This window comes from Oncorhynchus clarkii, unplaced genomic scaffold, assembly GCF_045791955.1.
Source record: "Oncorhynchus clarkii lewisi isolate Uvic-CL-2024 unplaced genomic scaffold, UVic_Ocla_1.0 unplaced_contig_531_pilon_pilon, whole genome shotgun sequence".
Taxonomy (NCBI): Eukaryota; Metazoa; Chordata; class Actinopteri; order Salmoniformes; family Salmonidae; genus Oncorhynchus; species Oncorhynchus clarkii.
Genome location: NW_027260837.1, coordinates 54,451 through 73,826, shown reverse-complemented (window position 1 = coordinate 73,826; position 19,376 = coordinate 54,451). Strand labels below are relative to the sequence as shown.

At 43.8% G+C, this 19,376-nt stretch overlaps 1 protein-coding gene across 2 annotated transcripts in view; it reads right to left on the bottom strand.

Annotated features, from left to right (window-relative positions):
• Nucleotides 1-19,376, bottom strand: part of LOC139401870 (coronin-7-like) — a 255,018-nt gene that overhangs the window by 213,360 nt on the left and 22,282 nt on the right. For both annotated transcript variants that reach the window (XR_011633174.1, XM_071145861.1), the window contains exon 7: nt 14,646-14,696. Coding sequence is in view for 1 of the 2 variants with exons in the window: in XM_071145861.1 (XP_071001962.1) it covers nt 14,646-14,696 (51 nt within the window). In the remaining variant the exon portion in view is untranslated. The remainder of the gene's footprint in view (nt 1-14,645; nt 14,697-19,376) is intronic.

The window sequence follows — 19,376 nt, the reverse complement described above, 5'->3', positions numbered from 1 at the left end:
TCACTCGCTCTGAGACTTGGAGTAGTTATTCCCCTTGCTCTGCAAGGGCTGCGGCTTTTGTGGAGCGATGGGTAACGCTGCTTCGAGGGTGGCTGTTGTCGATGTGTTCCTGGTTCGAGCCCAGGTAGGGGCGAGGAGAGGGACGGAAGCTATACTGTTACACTAGCAATACTAAAGTGCCTATAAGAACATCCAATAGTCAAAGGTATATTAAATACAAATGGTATAGAGAGAAATAGTCCTATAATTCCTATATTAACTACAACCTAAAACCTCTTACCTTGGAATATTGAAGTCTCATGTTAAAAGGAACCACCAACTTTCATATGTTCTGAGCAAGGAACTCAATCGTTAGCTTTTTTACATGGCACACATTGCACTTTTACTTCTCCAACACTTTGTTATTGCATTATTTAAACCAAATTGAACATGTTTCATTATTTATTTGAGGCTAAATAGATTTTTATTGATGTATTATATTAAGTTAAAATAAGTGTTCATTCAGTATTGTTGTAATTGTCATTATTACAAACACATTTTTAAATTAAAAGCCGGTATCGGCTTTTTGGGGTCCTCCAATGATCGGTATCGGTGTTGAAAAATCATAAATCGGTCGACCTCTAGTAGTTACACCTATAACCCATGGCCCTTTAAGGCTGTGAGGTCTGGGGTCCGCTCACCAACCAAGAATTCACAAAATGGGACAAACACCAAACTCTGCATGCAGAATTCTGCAAAAATATCCTCCGTGTACAACGTAAAACACCAAATGCATGCAGAGCAGAATTAGGCCGATACCCGCTAATTATCAAAATACAGAAAAGAGCCGTTAAATTCTACAACCACCTAAAAGGAAGTGATTCCCAAACCTTCCATAACAAAGCCATCACCTACAGAGAGATGAACCTGGAGAAGAGTCCCCTAAGCAAGCTGGTCCTGGGGCTCTGTTCACAAACACAAACAGACGCCACAGAGCCCCAGGACAGCAACACAATTAGGCCCAACTAAATCATGAGATAACAAAAATATTATTACTTGACACATTGGAAAGAATTTACAAAAAAAACTGAGCAAACTAGAATGCTATTTGGCCCTGAACAGAGAGCACACAGTGGCAGAATACCTGACCACTGTGACCCACCCAAATTTAAGGAAAGCTTTGACTATGTACAGACTCAGTGAGCATAGCCTTGCTATTGAGAAAGGCCACCGTAGGCAGACCTGGCTCTCAAGAGAAGACTATGTGCACACTGCCCACAAAGTGAGGTGGAAACTGAGCTGCACTTCCTAACCTCCTGTCCAATGTATGACCATAGAGACACATATTCTCTCAGATTACACAGAGCCACAAAGAATTAGAAAACAAACCCGATTTTGATAAACTCCCATATCTATTGGGTGAAATACCACAGTGAGCCATCACAGCAGCAAGATTTGTGACCTGTTGCCACAAGAAAAGGACAACCAGTGAAGAACAAACACCATAGTAAATACAACCCATATTTATGTTGATTTATTTTCCCTTTTGTACTTTCACTATTTGCACATCGTTAGAACACCTTATATAGGCATAATATGACTTTGAAATTGATTTATTCTTTTGGAACTTTGGAGTGTAATATTAACTGTTAATTTTTAATTGTTTATTTCACTTCTGTATATTATCTACATCACTTGCTTTGGCAATGTTAAAATATGTTTCCCATGCCAATAAAGCCCCTTGAATTGAAATGAGTGAGTGAGTGAGTGAGTGAGTGAGTGAATGAATGAGGCAAGGGGGCAACAATGGGCATGGAAAGAGGAGAGAGAGAGAGAGAGAGAGAGAGACAGGGCAGAGGGGAACAGGTAGTTTTATGACTGCACACACATTAAAACTAAATGCTCCAAACACTCAAATGGTGACCTCACAAAATAAGATGTGGTTTTGGTCCAACATGTTTAAAACGTCAGTATAAACCATGTGATATAGGATTACGCAGAGGGAAGAGGAAGGGGAGGAGCGGGGGTCGGGGGTCGGGAGCATCAATCATAAGGGTCACAGGTACAGGTACTAGTTCAGATTGCAGATGTGCATCTCTTTCGATTTAGATTTCACTCTTCAGGACGAGCATTGTAGCCTGGTCCCAGATCTGTTAGTGCAGCACAGCCAACTCCCATGGCAGCATAAACAGATCTGAGTCCAGGTTACGAGTGCAATAAAACAAATGGTACACACACGCACGCACACACGCAAATGCGCACACACACATCCATGTTAATTTGAATAGCATTATAACTGTTATAGTCCAGGTCCTTTAGAGGTTTCTGATTCCTTAAAAAGGTCTAAATTACTTAACAGGTTTTCCCTTTTTTCTTCATCCAAATAATGTATTCTCACACAAACCGTCTTTCAGCGCTGCCAGAGAATGAGATGTTGATACTTCCTTGAGAATAAAAAGTGTTTAGGGTCAGAGAACATCTAACACCAGCACATCATGTGGTATCACGTCAACATTGTGAAACACGAAATACAACATCCATAAAGTACAGAATGGGAACTATCCAAGAAAACGTCAACGCTCGTACTCAGAGCTTACACACATTCCCCATTACACAAGGAATCAATCTAACCATGTTTCTAACAGTGGGTTTTAATACACCCAGTCACGCTGTCCGCTGGACTTGGGCCATTGCTGTTCAATTTCAATTTAGAAGTGGCTAGATGGTTACTATAGCAACCTTGTTAACTGTGAACTTTGTCTGAAAACAAACAGGTTTTAATAAGTGGACTGTGTTTCCAAGACTGATTCCTCTTCTCCCATTGTAAATGTGTGGGTGTGTTTCCAACAACAATTCCTCTTCCATCCCTGTTGTAAACATGTCATGGCTGAACTATCCCACAGTCTACCTACCCAGATATGGGCTTCTCCTCAACAACAACTTTGACCTCAGTTTTTTCCTTTCTGGATTATAGGCTCATAGATAATAAAGTTCAACAAGATAACACAGACAGAAATCAATAAACACATCATGTAGTACAGTACAGTGTTGGGGAATGGAGCCACAGAGATCAGACTTAATGCCGACCTGGCATTCTGTAGTAGGGTATAATGCTGGCCTGCCACTCTGTAGTAGGGTTTAATGCTGGCCTGCCACTCTGTAGTAGGGTTTAATGCTGGCCTGCCATTCTGTAGTAGGGTTTAATGCTGGCCTGCCACTCTGTAGTAGGGTTTAATGCTGGCCTGCCACTCTGTAGTAGGGTTTAATGCTGGCCTGGTACTCAGGATAGACTGTATCGCTGTCGTCTCTGTTGTAGGGTTTAATGCTGGTACTCAGGATGCACTGCATCACTGTAGTCTCTGTAGTAGGGTTTAATGCTGGTACTCAGGATGGTCTGTATCGCTGCAGTCTCTCTAGTAGGGTTTAATGCTGGCCTGGTACTCAGGATGGACTGTATCGCTGTAGTCTCTGTAGTAGGGTTTAATGCTGGCCTGGTACTCAGGACGGACTGTATCGCTGTAGTCTCTGTAGTAGGGTTTAATGCTGGCCTGGTACTCAGGACGGACTGTATTGCTGTAGTAGGGTTTAATGCTGGCCTGCTACTCAGGATAGACTGTATCGCTGTCGTCTCTGTTGTAGGGTTTAATGCTGGTACTCAGGATGGACTGCATCACTGTAGTCTCTGTAGTAGGGTTTAATGCTGGCCTGGTACTCAGGATGGACTGTATCGCTGTAGTCTCTGTAGTAGGGTTTAATGCTGGCCTGGTACTCAGGACGGACTGTATCGCTGTAGTCTCTGTAGTAGGGTTTAATGCTGGCCTGGTACTCAGGACGGACTGTTTCGCTGTAGTCTCTGTAGTAGGATTTAATGCTGGTACTCAGGACGGACTGTATTGCTGTAGTAGGGTTTAATGCTGGCCTGGTACTCAGGACGGACTGTATTGCTGTAGTAGGGTTTAATGCTGGCCTGGTACTCAGGACGGACTGTATCGCTGTAGTAGGGTTTAATGCTGGTACTCAGGACGGACTGTATCGCTGTAGTCTCTGTAGTAGGGTTTAATGCTGGTACTCAGGATGGACTGTATCGCTGTAGTCTCTGTAGTAGGGTTTAATGTTGGGACTCAGGATGGACTGTCGTCTCTGTAGTAGGGTTTAATGCTGGTACTCAGGATGGACTGTCGTCTCTGTAGTAGGGTTTAATGCTGGTACTCAGGATGGACTGTATCGCTGTAGTCTCTGTAGTAGGGTTTAATGCTGGTACTCAGGAGAGACTATCGCTGTATCCACTGTAGTCGTCGCCCTCATGCTGAAGATGGAGATTCACATTAAAAGAGACAAAACGATGTATTTGTCTGTTGAACTTAAGGGATTTTCTCTCAAACGTGGAAGTTAAAAGTTTTGTTCTTGACCTTCTAATATTTCTGACGTGTCTACTTTGTGTCGAACCCGGAGATTCGAGTCAAAATCAATCTATAAGAGTCTGTGTTCGTGTGTGCATGCATGTGAACATGCTCAGATGCCTGCATACACACGTCTATCCATGCATACTGCAGTAGAACTACTGCTAAGGGAATCTGCAGTATGATCTGAGCTACTTTGCGGCCAAGAAGAGTGTTTTTCCAACTGGATCGGGCCGGCTTCCCGGCGCACCTTCCAACTCTCCCATTAGAGTCCACAAGGACGCACAGAGCTCCGAGCTTCCGGACACTGTGATGAATAAGAGTATCTCCAGATGCTGCACTTGATTAATTTATTACAATTGTTTCTTCCAATTATTGATAAACATGCACCTGTTAAGAAATTGACTCCATGGATAGATGAGATATTGAAAAACTGTATGGTTGAAAGAGATGGGGAAAATGGAGTGACTAATAAGTCCGGCTGCACATCTAACTGGCTGACTTACTGCCAATTGAAAAAGGATGTGACTAAACTCAACAAAAAGAAGAAGACACAGTACTCTGAAGCCAAGATCAATGACAAAGAATGATGGGGGAAAAACTTGAGTACTTTAAATGAAATTATGGGCACAAAGACAAATTCAATAAAAAAAAATGTAATTCTCAATCAGATGGTTTACTTATCACAAAACCATTTGATGTTGCAAATGATTTAAATTAGAACTTCATTGGCAGTCGTCAAACTTAGGGAGGAAATGCCAATAACAGTGAGCCATTGCATTCATGCGTAAAGAAAAATAAAAAATTAAAGAAAAGCATTTTAAGTTTGTAAAGTTTGTGTGGGAGAGGTGGAAAAATGATTGTAATTGATCAATAATGACAAACCTCCTGCCATTGACAACTTGGATGGAAAGCTACTGAGGATGGTAGCTGACTATAGCCACTCCTATCTGTCATATCTTTCATCTGAGCCTAAAGGAAATTCTTTGTCCTAAGGCCTGGAAGGAAACCAAAGTCATTCCGCTACCCAAGTAAAGTGGTGTTTACTGGTTCTTACAGCAGACCTATCAGCTTGTTGCTAGCTCTTAGCAAACTGTTGGGAAAAAATTGTGTTTGACCAAATACAATGCTAGTTCTTGGTAAACAAATTGACAACAGATGTTCAGCATGCATATAGAGAAGGGCACTCAACACTCACTGCACTGACACAAAATACTGATGATTGGTTGAAATAAATTGATAATAAGAAGACTGTGGGAACTGTACTGTTAGATCCTAGTGCAGCCTTTGATATTATTCACCATAACCTCTTGTTGAGAAAATGGATGTTTTATGGCTTTTCAACCTGTGCCATATCATGGATTCAGAACTATATATCTAATAGAAATCAGAGGGTTTTCTTTAATGTCAAACATGTAAAGTGTGGTGTACCACATGACAGCTCTCTAGGCCCTTTACTAGTTCTATTTTTACCAATGACCTGCCATAAGCTTTAAATAAAGCTGGTGTGTCAATGTATGCTGATGATTCAACCATATACATGTCAGCAACCACAGCTAATGAAGTCACTGAAACCTTTAACAAGAGAGTTGCAGTGAGTATTGGAATGGGTGGCCAGTAATAAACTGGTCCTGAACATCTCTAAAACGAAGAGCATTGTATTTGGTACAAATCATTCCCTAAGCTCGAGACCTTAGCTGAATCTGGTAATGAATGGTGTGGCTGTTGAACAAGTTGAGGAGACTAAATTCCTTGGCGTTACCTTAGATTGTAAACTGTCATGGTCAAAACATATAGATTCAATGGTTGTAAAGCTGGGGAGAGGTCTGTCCATAATAAAGAGATGCTCTGCTTTTTTGACACCACACTCCAAAAAGCAAGTCCTTCAGGCTCTAGTTTCGACTTATCTTGAATATTGTCCAGTCATATGGTCAAGTGGTGCAAAGAAGGACCTAGTTAAGCTGCAGCTGGACCAGAACAGCACGGCACGTCTGGCTCTTCATTGTAATTAGAGAGAGAGCTAATAGAAATACTATGCATGCCAGTCTCTCTTGCTAAGAGTTGAGGAGAGACTGACTGCATCACTTCTTATTTTATAAGAAACAAATGTGTTGAAAATTCCAAATTGTTTGCATAGTCAACTTACACACAGCTCTGAAGTACACACACACACACACACACACACACACACACACACACACACACACTTACCCCACCAGACATGCCACCAGGGGTGTGGCATGTCCAGAACAAATTCAAGAAAGCGTACAGTATTATAGAGACATTATTGCATGGAACTCCATTCTATCTCATATTGGTCAAATGAACAGCAAACCTGGTTTCAACAACAGATAAAGCAACACCTCACAACACATCTCCCCTGTTTGACCTGGATAGTTTGTGTGTCTGTTTTAAAGTCTATGTAGTTCTGTCATGGAGCTGTTCTTGTCTATGAATGTTCATGTCTCATGTTCTGTGTTGACCCCAGGAAGAGTAGCTGCTGCTTTCACACCAGCTAAAGGGGATCCTAAGAAAATACCAAATACCAAAATACATCATAATCAAGGGACAACAACAACGGAAGGAGGACAAAACCAGTGGTGAAATCTATTGGTTAGCCTCTAGGTCTCTCTGCCTCTCTATTTTTGCTCTCGTCCCCTCCCTCACTCCCTATACCCCACCTCTCCACCTCTTCTATTTCACAGCTCTTCCCTCTGGCCCAAAACAGTAATACTGTATAAGTTACTCTAGCAGCAGTCAGCCACAGAGCCTCATTGTCATGGCTGCCAGAGTCCACACCGTCTGGAAGCTAGCCCACCGTGCCCACTGCTAGTGTGGACTTCCTGCAATGACAAATGTGAGTCTGAATGACCATGAGATCCACATACCCACACACACACACCTCCTATAAAGAAAAATAAGATTCTAAGCAGTCACACACACACCTCCTATAATGAAAAATAAGATTCTGAGCAGTCACACACACACGGACACCGACACACACACACAGCCTGTATGTTTAAAGTTACAGGGGAGAGAGGTTAGAGAGGGGGGAGTGTCCGGTCTCAGTAATGCAGTTGACTGGTGTGTTTTAACTCCTTTGCCCTACTCACTCTCTCCCTCGCTCTCCTCCAAAACCCATTCCAGGCCCTCTCTAATTTCACCAAAAGCAGCAGAAGCCCAAATGGAGGTATCTGGCCTCCAAGAATACAGAGAAACCATTCCCTTTCCTGTCTCCCTCTCTCCTCTTCCCTGCCAGGGACCACAGCCTCCGAAGCCTCTGGAGTATTTTCAGCTCTGTAATTCCAACACACACACGGATGGGACACAAACACAGGCACGTGCACCACACCAAACCTTGTAACTAAGTATAGGCAGGGAAGAGGCCTCGCTAGGGAGGTCAGTAGATGCCTCTAGGAAGGGAGACAGACATTTTGGGGATGATTAGGGAAAGTACAGAGCCATGGGGAGAGACAGATAAATATCAGGTGTTTCTATAAGAAAACAAAAAAAGGGGACAGTAACAAGCACTGAAAGGTAGTCAAATGTAAAATAAGGGTGTTTTCACATAGAATCATCTTTAAAAGAACCAATCTCAGTCCTCTTTAAAGTGACTCAGTCCTCTTTGGGTTCACATTTCTATGTTTAGAAGGGAACCAAGATCTTTTTCCAACATTCACTCAATACACGTTTTTACAAATTGCAGGACAAGCCATTTAATCAGAACATGTTGTTATCGGACTTACATTTTGGAAGCTAATAGATTGCATTCATGAGACATAATAATTGTAATCAGACGATACAATTAAACATGAAAATATTATCGGTAACAGAATTAATAGCAGAAGAATAACTGCAGATTAAATCATGCTGTAATTGAAAATTGTACACCCAATGCAGGCTACTGCCTCTTATATAAGAGCTAGAATTGATTTGAGTGATTCTCACCAAATATGTTGTGGTCTTCTCACACCATTCAAACCCCCACAATCAAATAAACAGCTTAAAGATCTCTCTTAGCCTACAGGACCGAGTTTGGGAAGCCATGATCTAGTGTGTGGTGCGAGAATAATAACAACTCAGACCACATCTCGAGATGGCCTCAGTTGGGTTCTCTTCATGGGCTCTTGGAGGGGTCTGAGTTTCTGCACAACTTCACAAAAAATTAAGCAAACTGCACTGAGTTCACAAAAATTATCTGAAAGGGACGAAGTGGAAAACATCCAAAGATCAAAACGACACGTTTCAGCTGTGAGAGATTCTGAGACACACACACACACACACACACACACACACACACACACACACACACACACACACACACACACACACACACACACACACACACACACACACACACACACCCTGTGCCAGCTATCTAAATGTACACTATGTGTGCAGCATGCGTGCGTGCATGCACACACACACGCAGTTGGAATACGGCTCTTCCTGTCCGAAGCTTAAATTACCCAGCAAGCTCTCTTTCCCCATAAATGCAGCAAAAATCACAGCTACAATTACTGTCTATATATTTACTCCACCTGCCTATAAGGGAACATAATCATGTCCATCCTAACCTTAATTTAGGGGTAGGTTAAGAGCAAAACACAAATTTTCAATTTCATACATTTTCCCGATAAAGCGCATTTTGACTTGGCAGCTTGGCCTTAGTGGGAACCAGAGAGATGGAGGTATACTGTAGCTACAAGCTGGGTGGAAGCTACATGTAGCATGGTTGCCCCATATGGTTATGCTTAAGCAAACAAACTGCTGTAACGAAGGTTAAGGCTTTAGAAAGAGTAGGCTGAAGCACACCCAAGTTTGGCATCTCGGCTACGGTTGAACTAGCCTGGTCCCAGATCTGTTTGTGCCATCTTGCAAGCTCATATGGTCATTGTCATGCCAAATGAACATAGCAACAGTTTGGCGTCCAGGCTAGGGTTGAACAGGACACGTCAAAAATCTGCTCCATATGTCCCTGGATGGTACTGTACTGAATGAAAGCTAGTCCAGTCAACAGTGCTTTAGCAAGCAAACTCCTCTAACAACCACTTCACCCAGGTTTGGCTAGGGGTGTAATCAGGACACGCTCCAAGATATAGCCCTGGATGGTACTGCTGCACTGAACGCTTGCTGAACGATGACATGATTTGTTTAGTGAAGTCAAAACACTTCATCACTTCTCACCTCCTTTAGAGGAGGTCCTCCCTTTAATAGTTACCAGCTTTCCTCCAGACCTGGGTTCAAATACTACTGGAAATCATTTCAAATACTAGATTATGTGCTAGATTGAGCTGGTCTGACTCAATGGGCCAATAGACTAGTCCCAAAAGTATAAACCATGGCCATTTTGCACTCCAGGCGGGCTAGAGCAAAGATTTGTATAGAGCCTTGTTATTGTTATTTATTGTGTTAGAAAATTTGCAAATGGAAACCACTTTTTACTTCTCATTGTTGGAAAAGGGCTCGTAAGCATTTCATGGTAAAATCTACACCTGTTGTATTCGCCGCATGACAATTTGATTTGATTTGAAAGCGTTTGAACCTGGGCGGCTTTCCTCCGACAGAAGATTGTGGTGCAGTGTTCCGTGGCCTCAGTTGCTGAGGAAACAATGGCTCAGTCATGAAGAAATAAACTGAGTTATCTATGAGGTTAGCAACATACATGGAGACAAAGTTCAGACCGTTTTGAGACCGGTACTGTTTATATTGTGGCCTCGCCGGCAATTCGCTTCCATCAAATCATGACAGAACAGACAGAGTTGTTACAATGCATTGTGGGGGCAGAAGACAAGACAGAAACCCTAGTGGAATGCATCTTAACTTCTTGGATATAGGGGTCGCTATTTTAATTTTTGGATGAAAAACGTTCCCGTTTTAAACAAGATATTTTGTCACGAAAAGATGCTTGACTATGCATATAATTGACAGCTTTGGAAAGAAAACACTGACATTTTCAAAACTGCAAAGATATTGTCTGTGAGTGCCACAGAACTGATGTTACAGAAAAAAACCAGATAAAAATCCAATCAGGAAGTGCCGCATTTTTTGAAACCGCCTCATGGCAATGACTCCTTATATGGCTGTGAAGGAGCTAGGAGTCAGCTTACCTTTTCCACGTTTTCCCCAAGGTGTCTGCAGCATTGTGACGTATTTGTAGGCATATCATTGGAAGATTGACCATAAGAGACTACATCTACCAGGTGGTCGCTTGGTGTCCTCCGTCGCAAATATTGCGTAATCTCCAGCTGCAGTATTTTTCCGTTTTCTTCTGATGAGAAGGCAACTGCCACCACTGATAGATTATCGAATAGATATGTGAAAAACACCTTGAGGGTTGATTCTAAACAACGTTTGCCATGTTTCTGTCGATATTATGGAGCTAATTTGGAAAAAAGTTTGGCGTTGTATGTGACTGCATTTTCCGGTGTTTTTCTTAGCCAAACGTGATGAACAAAACGGAGCTATTTCGTCTACACAAATAATATTTTTGGAAAAAATGAACATTTGCTATCTAACTAAGAGTATCGTCATTGAAAACAGCCGAAGTTCTTCAAAGGTAAATGATTTCATTTGAATGCTTTTCTTGTTTTTGTGAAAATGTTGCCTGCTGAATGCTAGGCTTAATGCTATGCTAGGCTATCAATACTCTTACACAAATGCTTGTGTAGCTTTGGTTGAAAAGCATATTTTGAAAATCTGAGATGACAGTGTTGAATATATTTATTTTATTTGCGATTTTCATGAATAGGAAACGTTGAGTTATGGTAATGAGCTTGAGGCTATGATTACGCTCCCGGATACGGCATTGCTCGACGCTAGAGGTTAAAAGCCCCACTATCATTTAAAAACAACAAAACAGGAGCCCCACCACTTGACTTGATTTTTTTACATTTGTTTTACTTTTAGGCAAGTCAGTTAATTAAGAACAAATTCTTATTTTCAATGACGGCCTAGGAACAGTGGGTTAACTGCCTGTTCAGGGGCAGAACGACAGAAAACCTTGTCAGCTCGGGGGTTTGAACTTGAAACCTTCCGGTTAATAGTCCAACACTCTAACCACTAGGCTACCCTGCCGCCCCATATAAACCTCAGAGATGGTGCTGGAGAAATGTTACCACTTAAAATCATAGATGGAGCTTTGGACAGCATGCATAAGGGATATTCAACAACCAATGAGTATCATTCATTTAAAATATAAAAACTGTTAATATCAGTGCCCCTTTAAGTTTGACATAAACAAACAATCGATCTGGGGGCATCACAAAGACATCTGGGGGCATCACAAAGACATCTGGGGGCATCACAAAGACATCTGGGGGCATCACAAAGACATCTGGGGGCATCACAAAGACATCTGGGGGCATCACAAAGACATCTGGGGGCATCACAAAGACATCTGGGGGCATCACAAAGACATCTGGGGGCATCACAAAGACATCTGGGGGCATCACAAAGACATCTGGGGGCATCACAAAGACATCTGGGGGCATCACAAAGACATCTGGAGGCATCACAAAGACATCTGGAGGCATCACAAAGACATCTGGGGGCATCACAAAGACATCTGGGGGCATCACAAAGACATCTGGGGGCATCACAAAGACATCTGGGGGCATCACAAAGACATCTGGGGGCATCACAAAGACATCTAAAACCAAACCGCCGTCGGTTTCCTCCAGATTTCATTGTGATGCAGCGAATGTCTGTCAGATCCCCAGTGTTAAATGAAATGTAATGCTGTGTGTAATACTGTGTTTAACAGTACTCTGAGACCCATGTATACATTAGATTCACACCCTCGATCCGGTCCAATTACCAGCCTCATTGTGTTTCTGTTCCAAATGCCCCCATTTCTCCTACACTGAGCACTATGGGCCCTGGTCAGAAGTAGTGCACTAAAGTAGAAGTAGTGCCATTTGGAACACCAGCTGTGTGTTAGGATGAACCACTGCTCTGCTCGTTAAAGTCTACTCTACCACCCAGCATGGTGTTAATGGGAGTGGCGCTCCTTCTCACGTTCTCCAGAGAGACAACTGAAACCTGTCAAGGGGGCTGAGATGATGGAGCTTTCTGGTTTAACTATTGCACACTTATCAGGTCCTCTTGATGAATATGAGAGTGTAAGTGTGTGTGTGTGTGTGTGTGTGTGTGTGTGTGTTGTGTGTTTCCAAAGCCCTGGGTCATGAGTTCCAGACATGTGGACCCTTCACAGTCTTACTCCGATCCAAGCTAATGAGCAAGAACCCTTAAATGAGCAAACTGAAAACATTCCAGCAGGTTTTACTTCAGTTTCACAATGTTCTTTATCCAAACGCATCGAGAGATCTAAGGAATTCAGTCATTTGAGTAGCAGTTCATGTCTAACAATGGTCCCATTGCCAAACGCATCCACAACCTGAAGTAATATTCCATGGGAGTGCTGTCCTGTGGGGTAAAAGCAGGATATGTTGTCAGAAAGGTTCTCCAGTGTCTGACAGATTGACACACCTGAGGTAAATATTGTACTGGAGGGTTCAAACACTTGGACTGGAGCCAGTTATCCTCTCTCACATTGATTCAGCAAACACGCTCACAGTAAATAGACACACACACACAGAGACTCATGTACACAATGCCCAAGTACAGAATAATCCATATGGAACTTTTCTCAACTTCCTTTAAGATAAGGCGCATGATGTCAGCACGCACGCACGCACGCACGCACGCACGCACACACACACACACACACACACACTTTGGCAGTGAGCTGTCCTCCAGGTATTTACACCCGGGCGGTGGGCGCTGAGCGGTGTGTAATATTTAATCTGCTGGCTAGAGCATGTGTTGTTTTTCCAGCCAGTCTCTGTTTACAGATGACAGAGGGAGACTAACACAGGGACTATAACACTAATGACATCTCTATTTACAGATGACAGAGGGAGACTAACACAGGGACTATAACACTAATGAAATCTCTCTGTTTACAGATGACAGAGGGAGACTAACACAGGGACTATAACACTAATGACATCTCTATTTACAGATGACAGAGGGAGACTAACACAGGGACTATAACACTAATGACATCTCTATTTACAGATGACAGAGGGAGACTAACACAGGGACTATAACACTAATGACATCTCTCTGTTTACAGATGACAGAGGGAGACTAACACAGGGACTATAACACTAATGTCATATCCCTGTTTACAGATGACAGAGGGAGACTAACACAGGGACTATAACACTAATGTCATATCCCTGTTTACAGATGACAGAGGGAGACTAACACAGGGACTATAACACTAATGTCATATCCCTGTTTACAGATGACAGAGGGAGACTAACACAGGGACTATAACACTAATGAAATCTCTCTGGGAGGTCCCCTTGATGTCTGCTGCCAAAAAGTGAGAGAATAATTTCTCAATGTTGCACACACACACATACAGGAGGGTTTGCGTGTGCCCCCTCCTCATTCCTGCTGGTTGTGATGGAGTACAATTGGAAAGGAAAGGAGGTACCTAGTCAGTAGTACAACTGAATGCTTTCAACTGAAATGTGTCTTCCACATAACCCAACCACTCTGAATCAGAGGGGCGAGGGGCTGCCTTAATCGACATCCACGTCTCCCGCGCCCAGGGAACAGTGGGTTAACTGCCTTGGTCAGGGTTGATTGGCCAAAAGCTGGGACTGGGATGCCATCGTCAACAACTCCGATAAATCACAGTAAGGAAGTAACCAGTGGTCACAGAGGTTCAAGGTCACACCAACAACACCATTCCTAATGTTTCCCTTGGTTCCCACGGGTAACTAACTTGTGTACAGTCCTAATGAATCAATACTTAGATAAATCAGGGAGAAGGGACAGTGGTGAGAGCTTTGGGCCAAAGCCACCATGTTTTTCAGTGGGACTAGGTCATCTTGGGAAGGGAAGGGTAAGGAGATCGGCCATTATAAATCAACACAGAGGAGATGGAGAGCTGACCGTGCCTGTAGTTCTCCATCTTGTGAAGTGTTACACAGAGACACACAGAGTAACACGCTTTAACCCTCTGATACCTGGTCTGGCAGGCTGACCTCCGCTGACCTCCAGGACAAAGTCACAGAGAGCCAGGTCACAGTCATACAGAATGTATCACCCCTGTCCTCTGTTAATCTACCCATTCATTCTATGAGCTCTGTCAAGCAGCATACATTCACTGGATGGATGGCAATGAATGATGCTTCTGGTTAGTTCTTGTGGGTTAGAGGAGATGTGGAGTCCAGTAGAGGGACTTACCTGAACAGGTTTCAGCTGGGCTCTTGGGTCAAAGACTCGCAGCTTTTTGTCCTAGAAAACACAAAAAAGAGGAAAGATGCGTATTGGGGTTATTTGGAAAATGACACAGAAGTACTTAAATCAACGCCACAAGACAATGTTGACAGATCTTTAGATTTGAATCAGAAGCCCAAACTGATTGGTCCCTTTCTTACTCTTCTAAATCATGACAGACATATGGAACTGAACAACACCAGAACATGTTAGCATGGTCTTAAACAGTGCAACACAGCATTCTCCTGGTATTTGTAGAAGCCAATCATAATTACAGTGAACCACTATAAAATCTTGAAATAACTAACCCATAGTCCATGAAATGACTGACGATTTCATTTCAGCAGACACCAATACACTCACTGGACAGTTTATTAGGTACAACACACAAAAATGGTTCACTCCTACAGACAATGAGTCACGTGTCTGTGGCTTGCTGTATAAAAACAGGTAGACAGGCATTGAGTCATTCAGTGGGCAAAACCAGTGGCCTAAGCGACTTTGAGCGTGGTATGATCATCGGTGCAAGGCGTGCACCGGTCCCAGTATCTCAGAAACGTCCGGCCTCCTGGGCTTTTCACGGCGCAGTACAATAATAATGGCAGTACAACTCATCAGTCCTTGTCACAGATGCGCTATTACAGCAGACATCCACACAGGGTTCCACTCCTATCAGCTAAAAACATGAAGAAGTGGCTCCAGTGGGCACGCGATCACCAACAATGGACAATTTAGGAGTGGAAAAGCATTGCCTGGCCGACAAACCCCGGTTACTGTTGCATCATGCTGATGGTGGAGTCAGGATTTGGCGTAAGCAGCGTGAGTCCATGGCCCCATCCTGCCTGGTGTCAACGGTACAGGCTGGTGGCGGTGGTGTGGGGAATGTTTTCCTGGCACATGTTAGGTCCCTTGATACCAATTGAGCAATGATTCCATTCCCCAAAGAATTCAGGCTGTTCTGGAGGCAAAGGGAGTTCCGACCCAGTACTAGATGGGTGTACCTAATAAACTTTCCTCAGAGTGTATTAAAAACAAAAAAAATATGTTTTAAGTGAGAAGTAGGGGGATTGGTCTGAAGCCAAAAAAGATAGGAAATTCACATGAGCACCACAATGCCTACTCCATCCATGCTCTACCAAGGTTTTCCAGCACACAGCTTTGACCTACTACAGTAGCGATGTTGGTCTATTGTACTTCAAACAATGTGAATGCCGGCTTAGGATTCAAACTTTCTCTGTCTATATCACAGGAGCCAGGAGTTACGGCAGGCTATGTAACTGGAGCCACAAGGTGTTCCTGACCATGTGGTCTGAACCGGTAAAACTCTGGGCCCTGTATATGTATCAGATCTGACTGATCCTCAGCCCTTTTCCATAGAACATCTCAGAGTAGGAGATGCTGATCTAGGATCAGGCCCTACCTGTCCATATAATGGTAGTCATTATGATCTAAAATGAAAAACTGATTCTAGATCAGCAGTCCTACTCTGTGACGCTTTATGAATCATAGAGCAGTAATTCAGTGATCCGTCCTTGCCCTATTGTGTCCCCCCCAACCCCCCTTTACCCTACCCCCCTTCACTTCACCCCCACTGGCCCTCAGCATACGGAAGTAATCAGGCCAGACAATCAGAGAGGGGATCCTCTGTGATTGCGAGGAAATGGGGTGTAATGGGAACCGGCTGTGGCCGGGGACACTCCTGTCCTGGTGTGTGTGTGTGTGTGTGTGTCACTCAATATGACACAGGGCTCAGATATCAGTGAAACACTGACAGAAACATACAGCATAATAACAGGTAACAACTGTAATAACCCTCAGACCAAACACAACCCCCACCAAGACATCAACACATGTCAGAAAGAATCAGGGCAATGACACTGACTGATACAAGGACTCAGGTTTTTGTGCACTTACACAGTGAAAGCACAAACACACACACACACACACACACACACACAGCCAACAGACACACACAACCAGAAAACAGACAGGCAGACCGGCATTAACCTTTCTGTGAGACACACACACACACACACCCCCCCCCCCCCCAGCTGAAATCAAAGTTGAAGAAAGTGATTGTTGAGAGGGAGGGGTTCCCCTGGCCTTGCCTTCAAAGACCCAGTTCAAAGTGTGTGTGTGTGTGTGTGTGTGTTTTCCCCCAGCAGTCCCCACTATGGATGATGGATTTATTTGCTGTTTACTGCTTGGAATAACAAACAGGGGTTTTCCTAATTCTAAAGCGCTGTGTGTGTGTGTGTGTGTGTGTGTGTGTGACAGCCCACCCACAGGTTAGTGTAGCCTAAGGCTGTGGCATTGGGCCTCTGTGACCCAGGCTGAAGCCAGGGCTCAGAGACCACAGTGTCAGGCCCTGTCCCAACAACACACACACAGCAGGGAAAACACAGCAGACAATCCTGGGTGGACAGATCATCAACCATCGCCTCTAGAGACTGGCTGCCCTTACTGACCTTAACACACTACACACCCGCACACACCACCCTTGTCAAAAGAGAACTATTCAGTGCTCTAACAACAAACAAAATTCTCTGCCGGAGGGGAAACTATCTGGCTGCAAACAGCTGGATGAGTGTCAGTCACATGCAGATGTGCCCACTAGTATAAATAGACACACTCAACCAATCAAACAGACCCTCATAACCTCCTGACAATAACCTATTGGCTTTAAACACACACACATGATCCACCCTCTCATAAACACACAGATGGGGCGGCCACACTATCCCTAACACAAACACAAGTGTGTGTGTGTGTGTGTGCCGCAGAGACTGCAGCTGTTTAATCAAAGCGGCATAGAACGAAAATCATTCTCAAGCTGCTGTTAATGAGTTCAACCCTGCTGTATAGCTTTCACACACATGCACACAGCCAAACTCCCCTTTCCAGTTGTCCATGGCAACTCGCCACAAAAAAACAGTGTCAATCCCGAGTGACTGACAGTCCAGACTGTGTGACATCAGGAGGAGTTGGCTCACACACTGATAATAACTAATAATATTTATTTATCATGGGAGTGTGTGTGTGTGTGTGTCTATTAAAACGGAGCTGGATAAAAAGTAGATCCAATATGAAGAGAAAGGGGAATATCTGCTCACTGTTTTGAACCCAGAATGTGAAAAACCCACATTAACAGAAGCTACAAGACTCCATAGAGGTCATACCTGCTGCTGTAGAAGCTATAAGACTCCATAGAGGTCATACCTGCTGCTGTAGAAGCTATAAGACTCCATAGAGGTCATACCTGCTGCTGTAGAAGCTATAAGACTCCATACAGAGGTCATACCTGCTGCTGTAGAAGCTATAAGACTCCATAGAGAGGTCATACCTGCTGCTGTAGAAGCTATAAGACTCCATAGAGGTCATACCTGCTGCTGTAGACGCTATAAGACTCCATAGAGAGGTCATACCTGCTGCTGTAGAAGCTAGAAGACTCCATAGAGAGGTCATACCTGCTGCTGTAGAAGCTATAAGACTCCATAGAGAGGTCATACCTGCTGCTGCAGATGCTATAAGACTCCATAGAGAGGTCATACCTGCTGCTGTAGAAGCTACAAGACTCCATAGAGAGGTCATACCTGCTGCTGTAGAAGCTACAAGACTCCATAGAGAGGTCATACCTGCTGCTGTAGAAGCTACAAAACTCCATAGAGAGGTCATACCTGTTGCTGTAGAAGCTACAAGACTCCATAGAGAGGTCATACCTGTTGCTGTAGAAGCTACAAGAGTCCATAGAGAGGTCATACCTGCTGCTGTAGACGCTACAAGACTCCATAGAGAGGTCATACCTGCTGCTGTAGACGCTATAAGACTCCATAGAGAGGTCATACCTGCTGCTGTAGACGCTATAAGACTCCATAGAGAGGTCATACCTGCTGCTGTAGATGCTATAAGACTCCATAGAGAGGTCATAACTGTTGCTGCAGACAACAGCATGGGGAGAAAGTGAAAGAAGCTGTTCAGTACATGAAGACAGAGGTAGTGAGAGAGGAATGGGATAGGAACTGTTTCTCTTTTTGGAGTAGGATTGATGGAACATGTTAGGGAAGGTGAACTGCAGTGTGTAAAACCAGTCTGTTTACAGCCCTTGATGGAATGATGCATCTCTTGGCCCCTACATCTGGGTAGTGTGTATTAGAGCACACCATAGCAAAACGTTTTGCAACGGAAAACAAAACTGAGCGTCTCTTATTGGTAGTTTCCAGTCGCTCCGCTTTCTTCCATTTAGTGCCTAATGAACACACCCCAGGACTGTTATGATGAGTGCTGCTCGCTGGGTGACGGAGGGATGGTCACGGTCTCCCTTCATCTGACGTAGCGCACCCCCATGTTCACCCATTTGGGTGAGCCCGGTCTCAATTGAACACACGTTGGCAGGGCCTATTTGCTTAAATAAAGGGTATTGGAGAGATTGAAGGGCCCATTGAGTTAAATTACACACCGGGTCTCAGTCAACTCAGAGAAGCCTGAACCCCCAGACGCTCTCATCTAGTGTCACATTTCTCCTCCACTCTGTTTTTCCCCTTTCTTTTTCTGTCTTTCGGTTTTCTCTTTCTTCTCTGTCCATCTCTCGGTCTCTCTCCCTCTTTCTCTCTCCGCCCCTCCTAAGGAAGCCTGCCAGCAGCAGCCTTCCTAAAGACTATCATCATGTTAAGAGTAATTCTGGTCTGAGCACGGGCCATC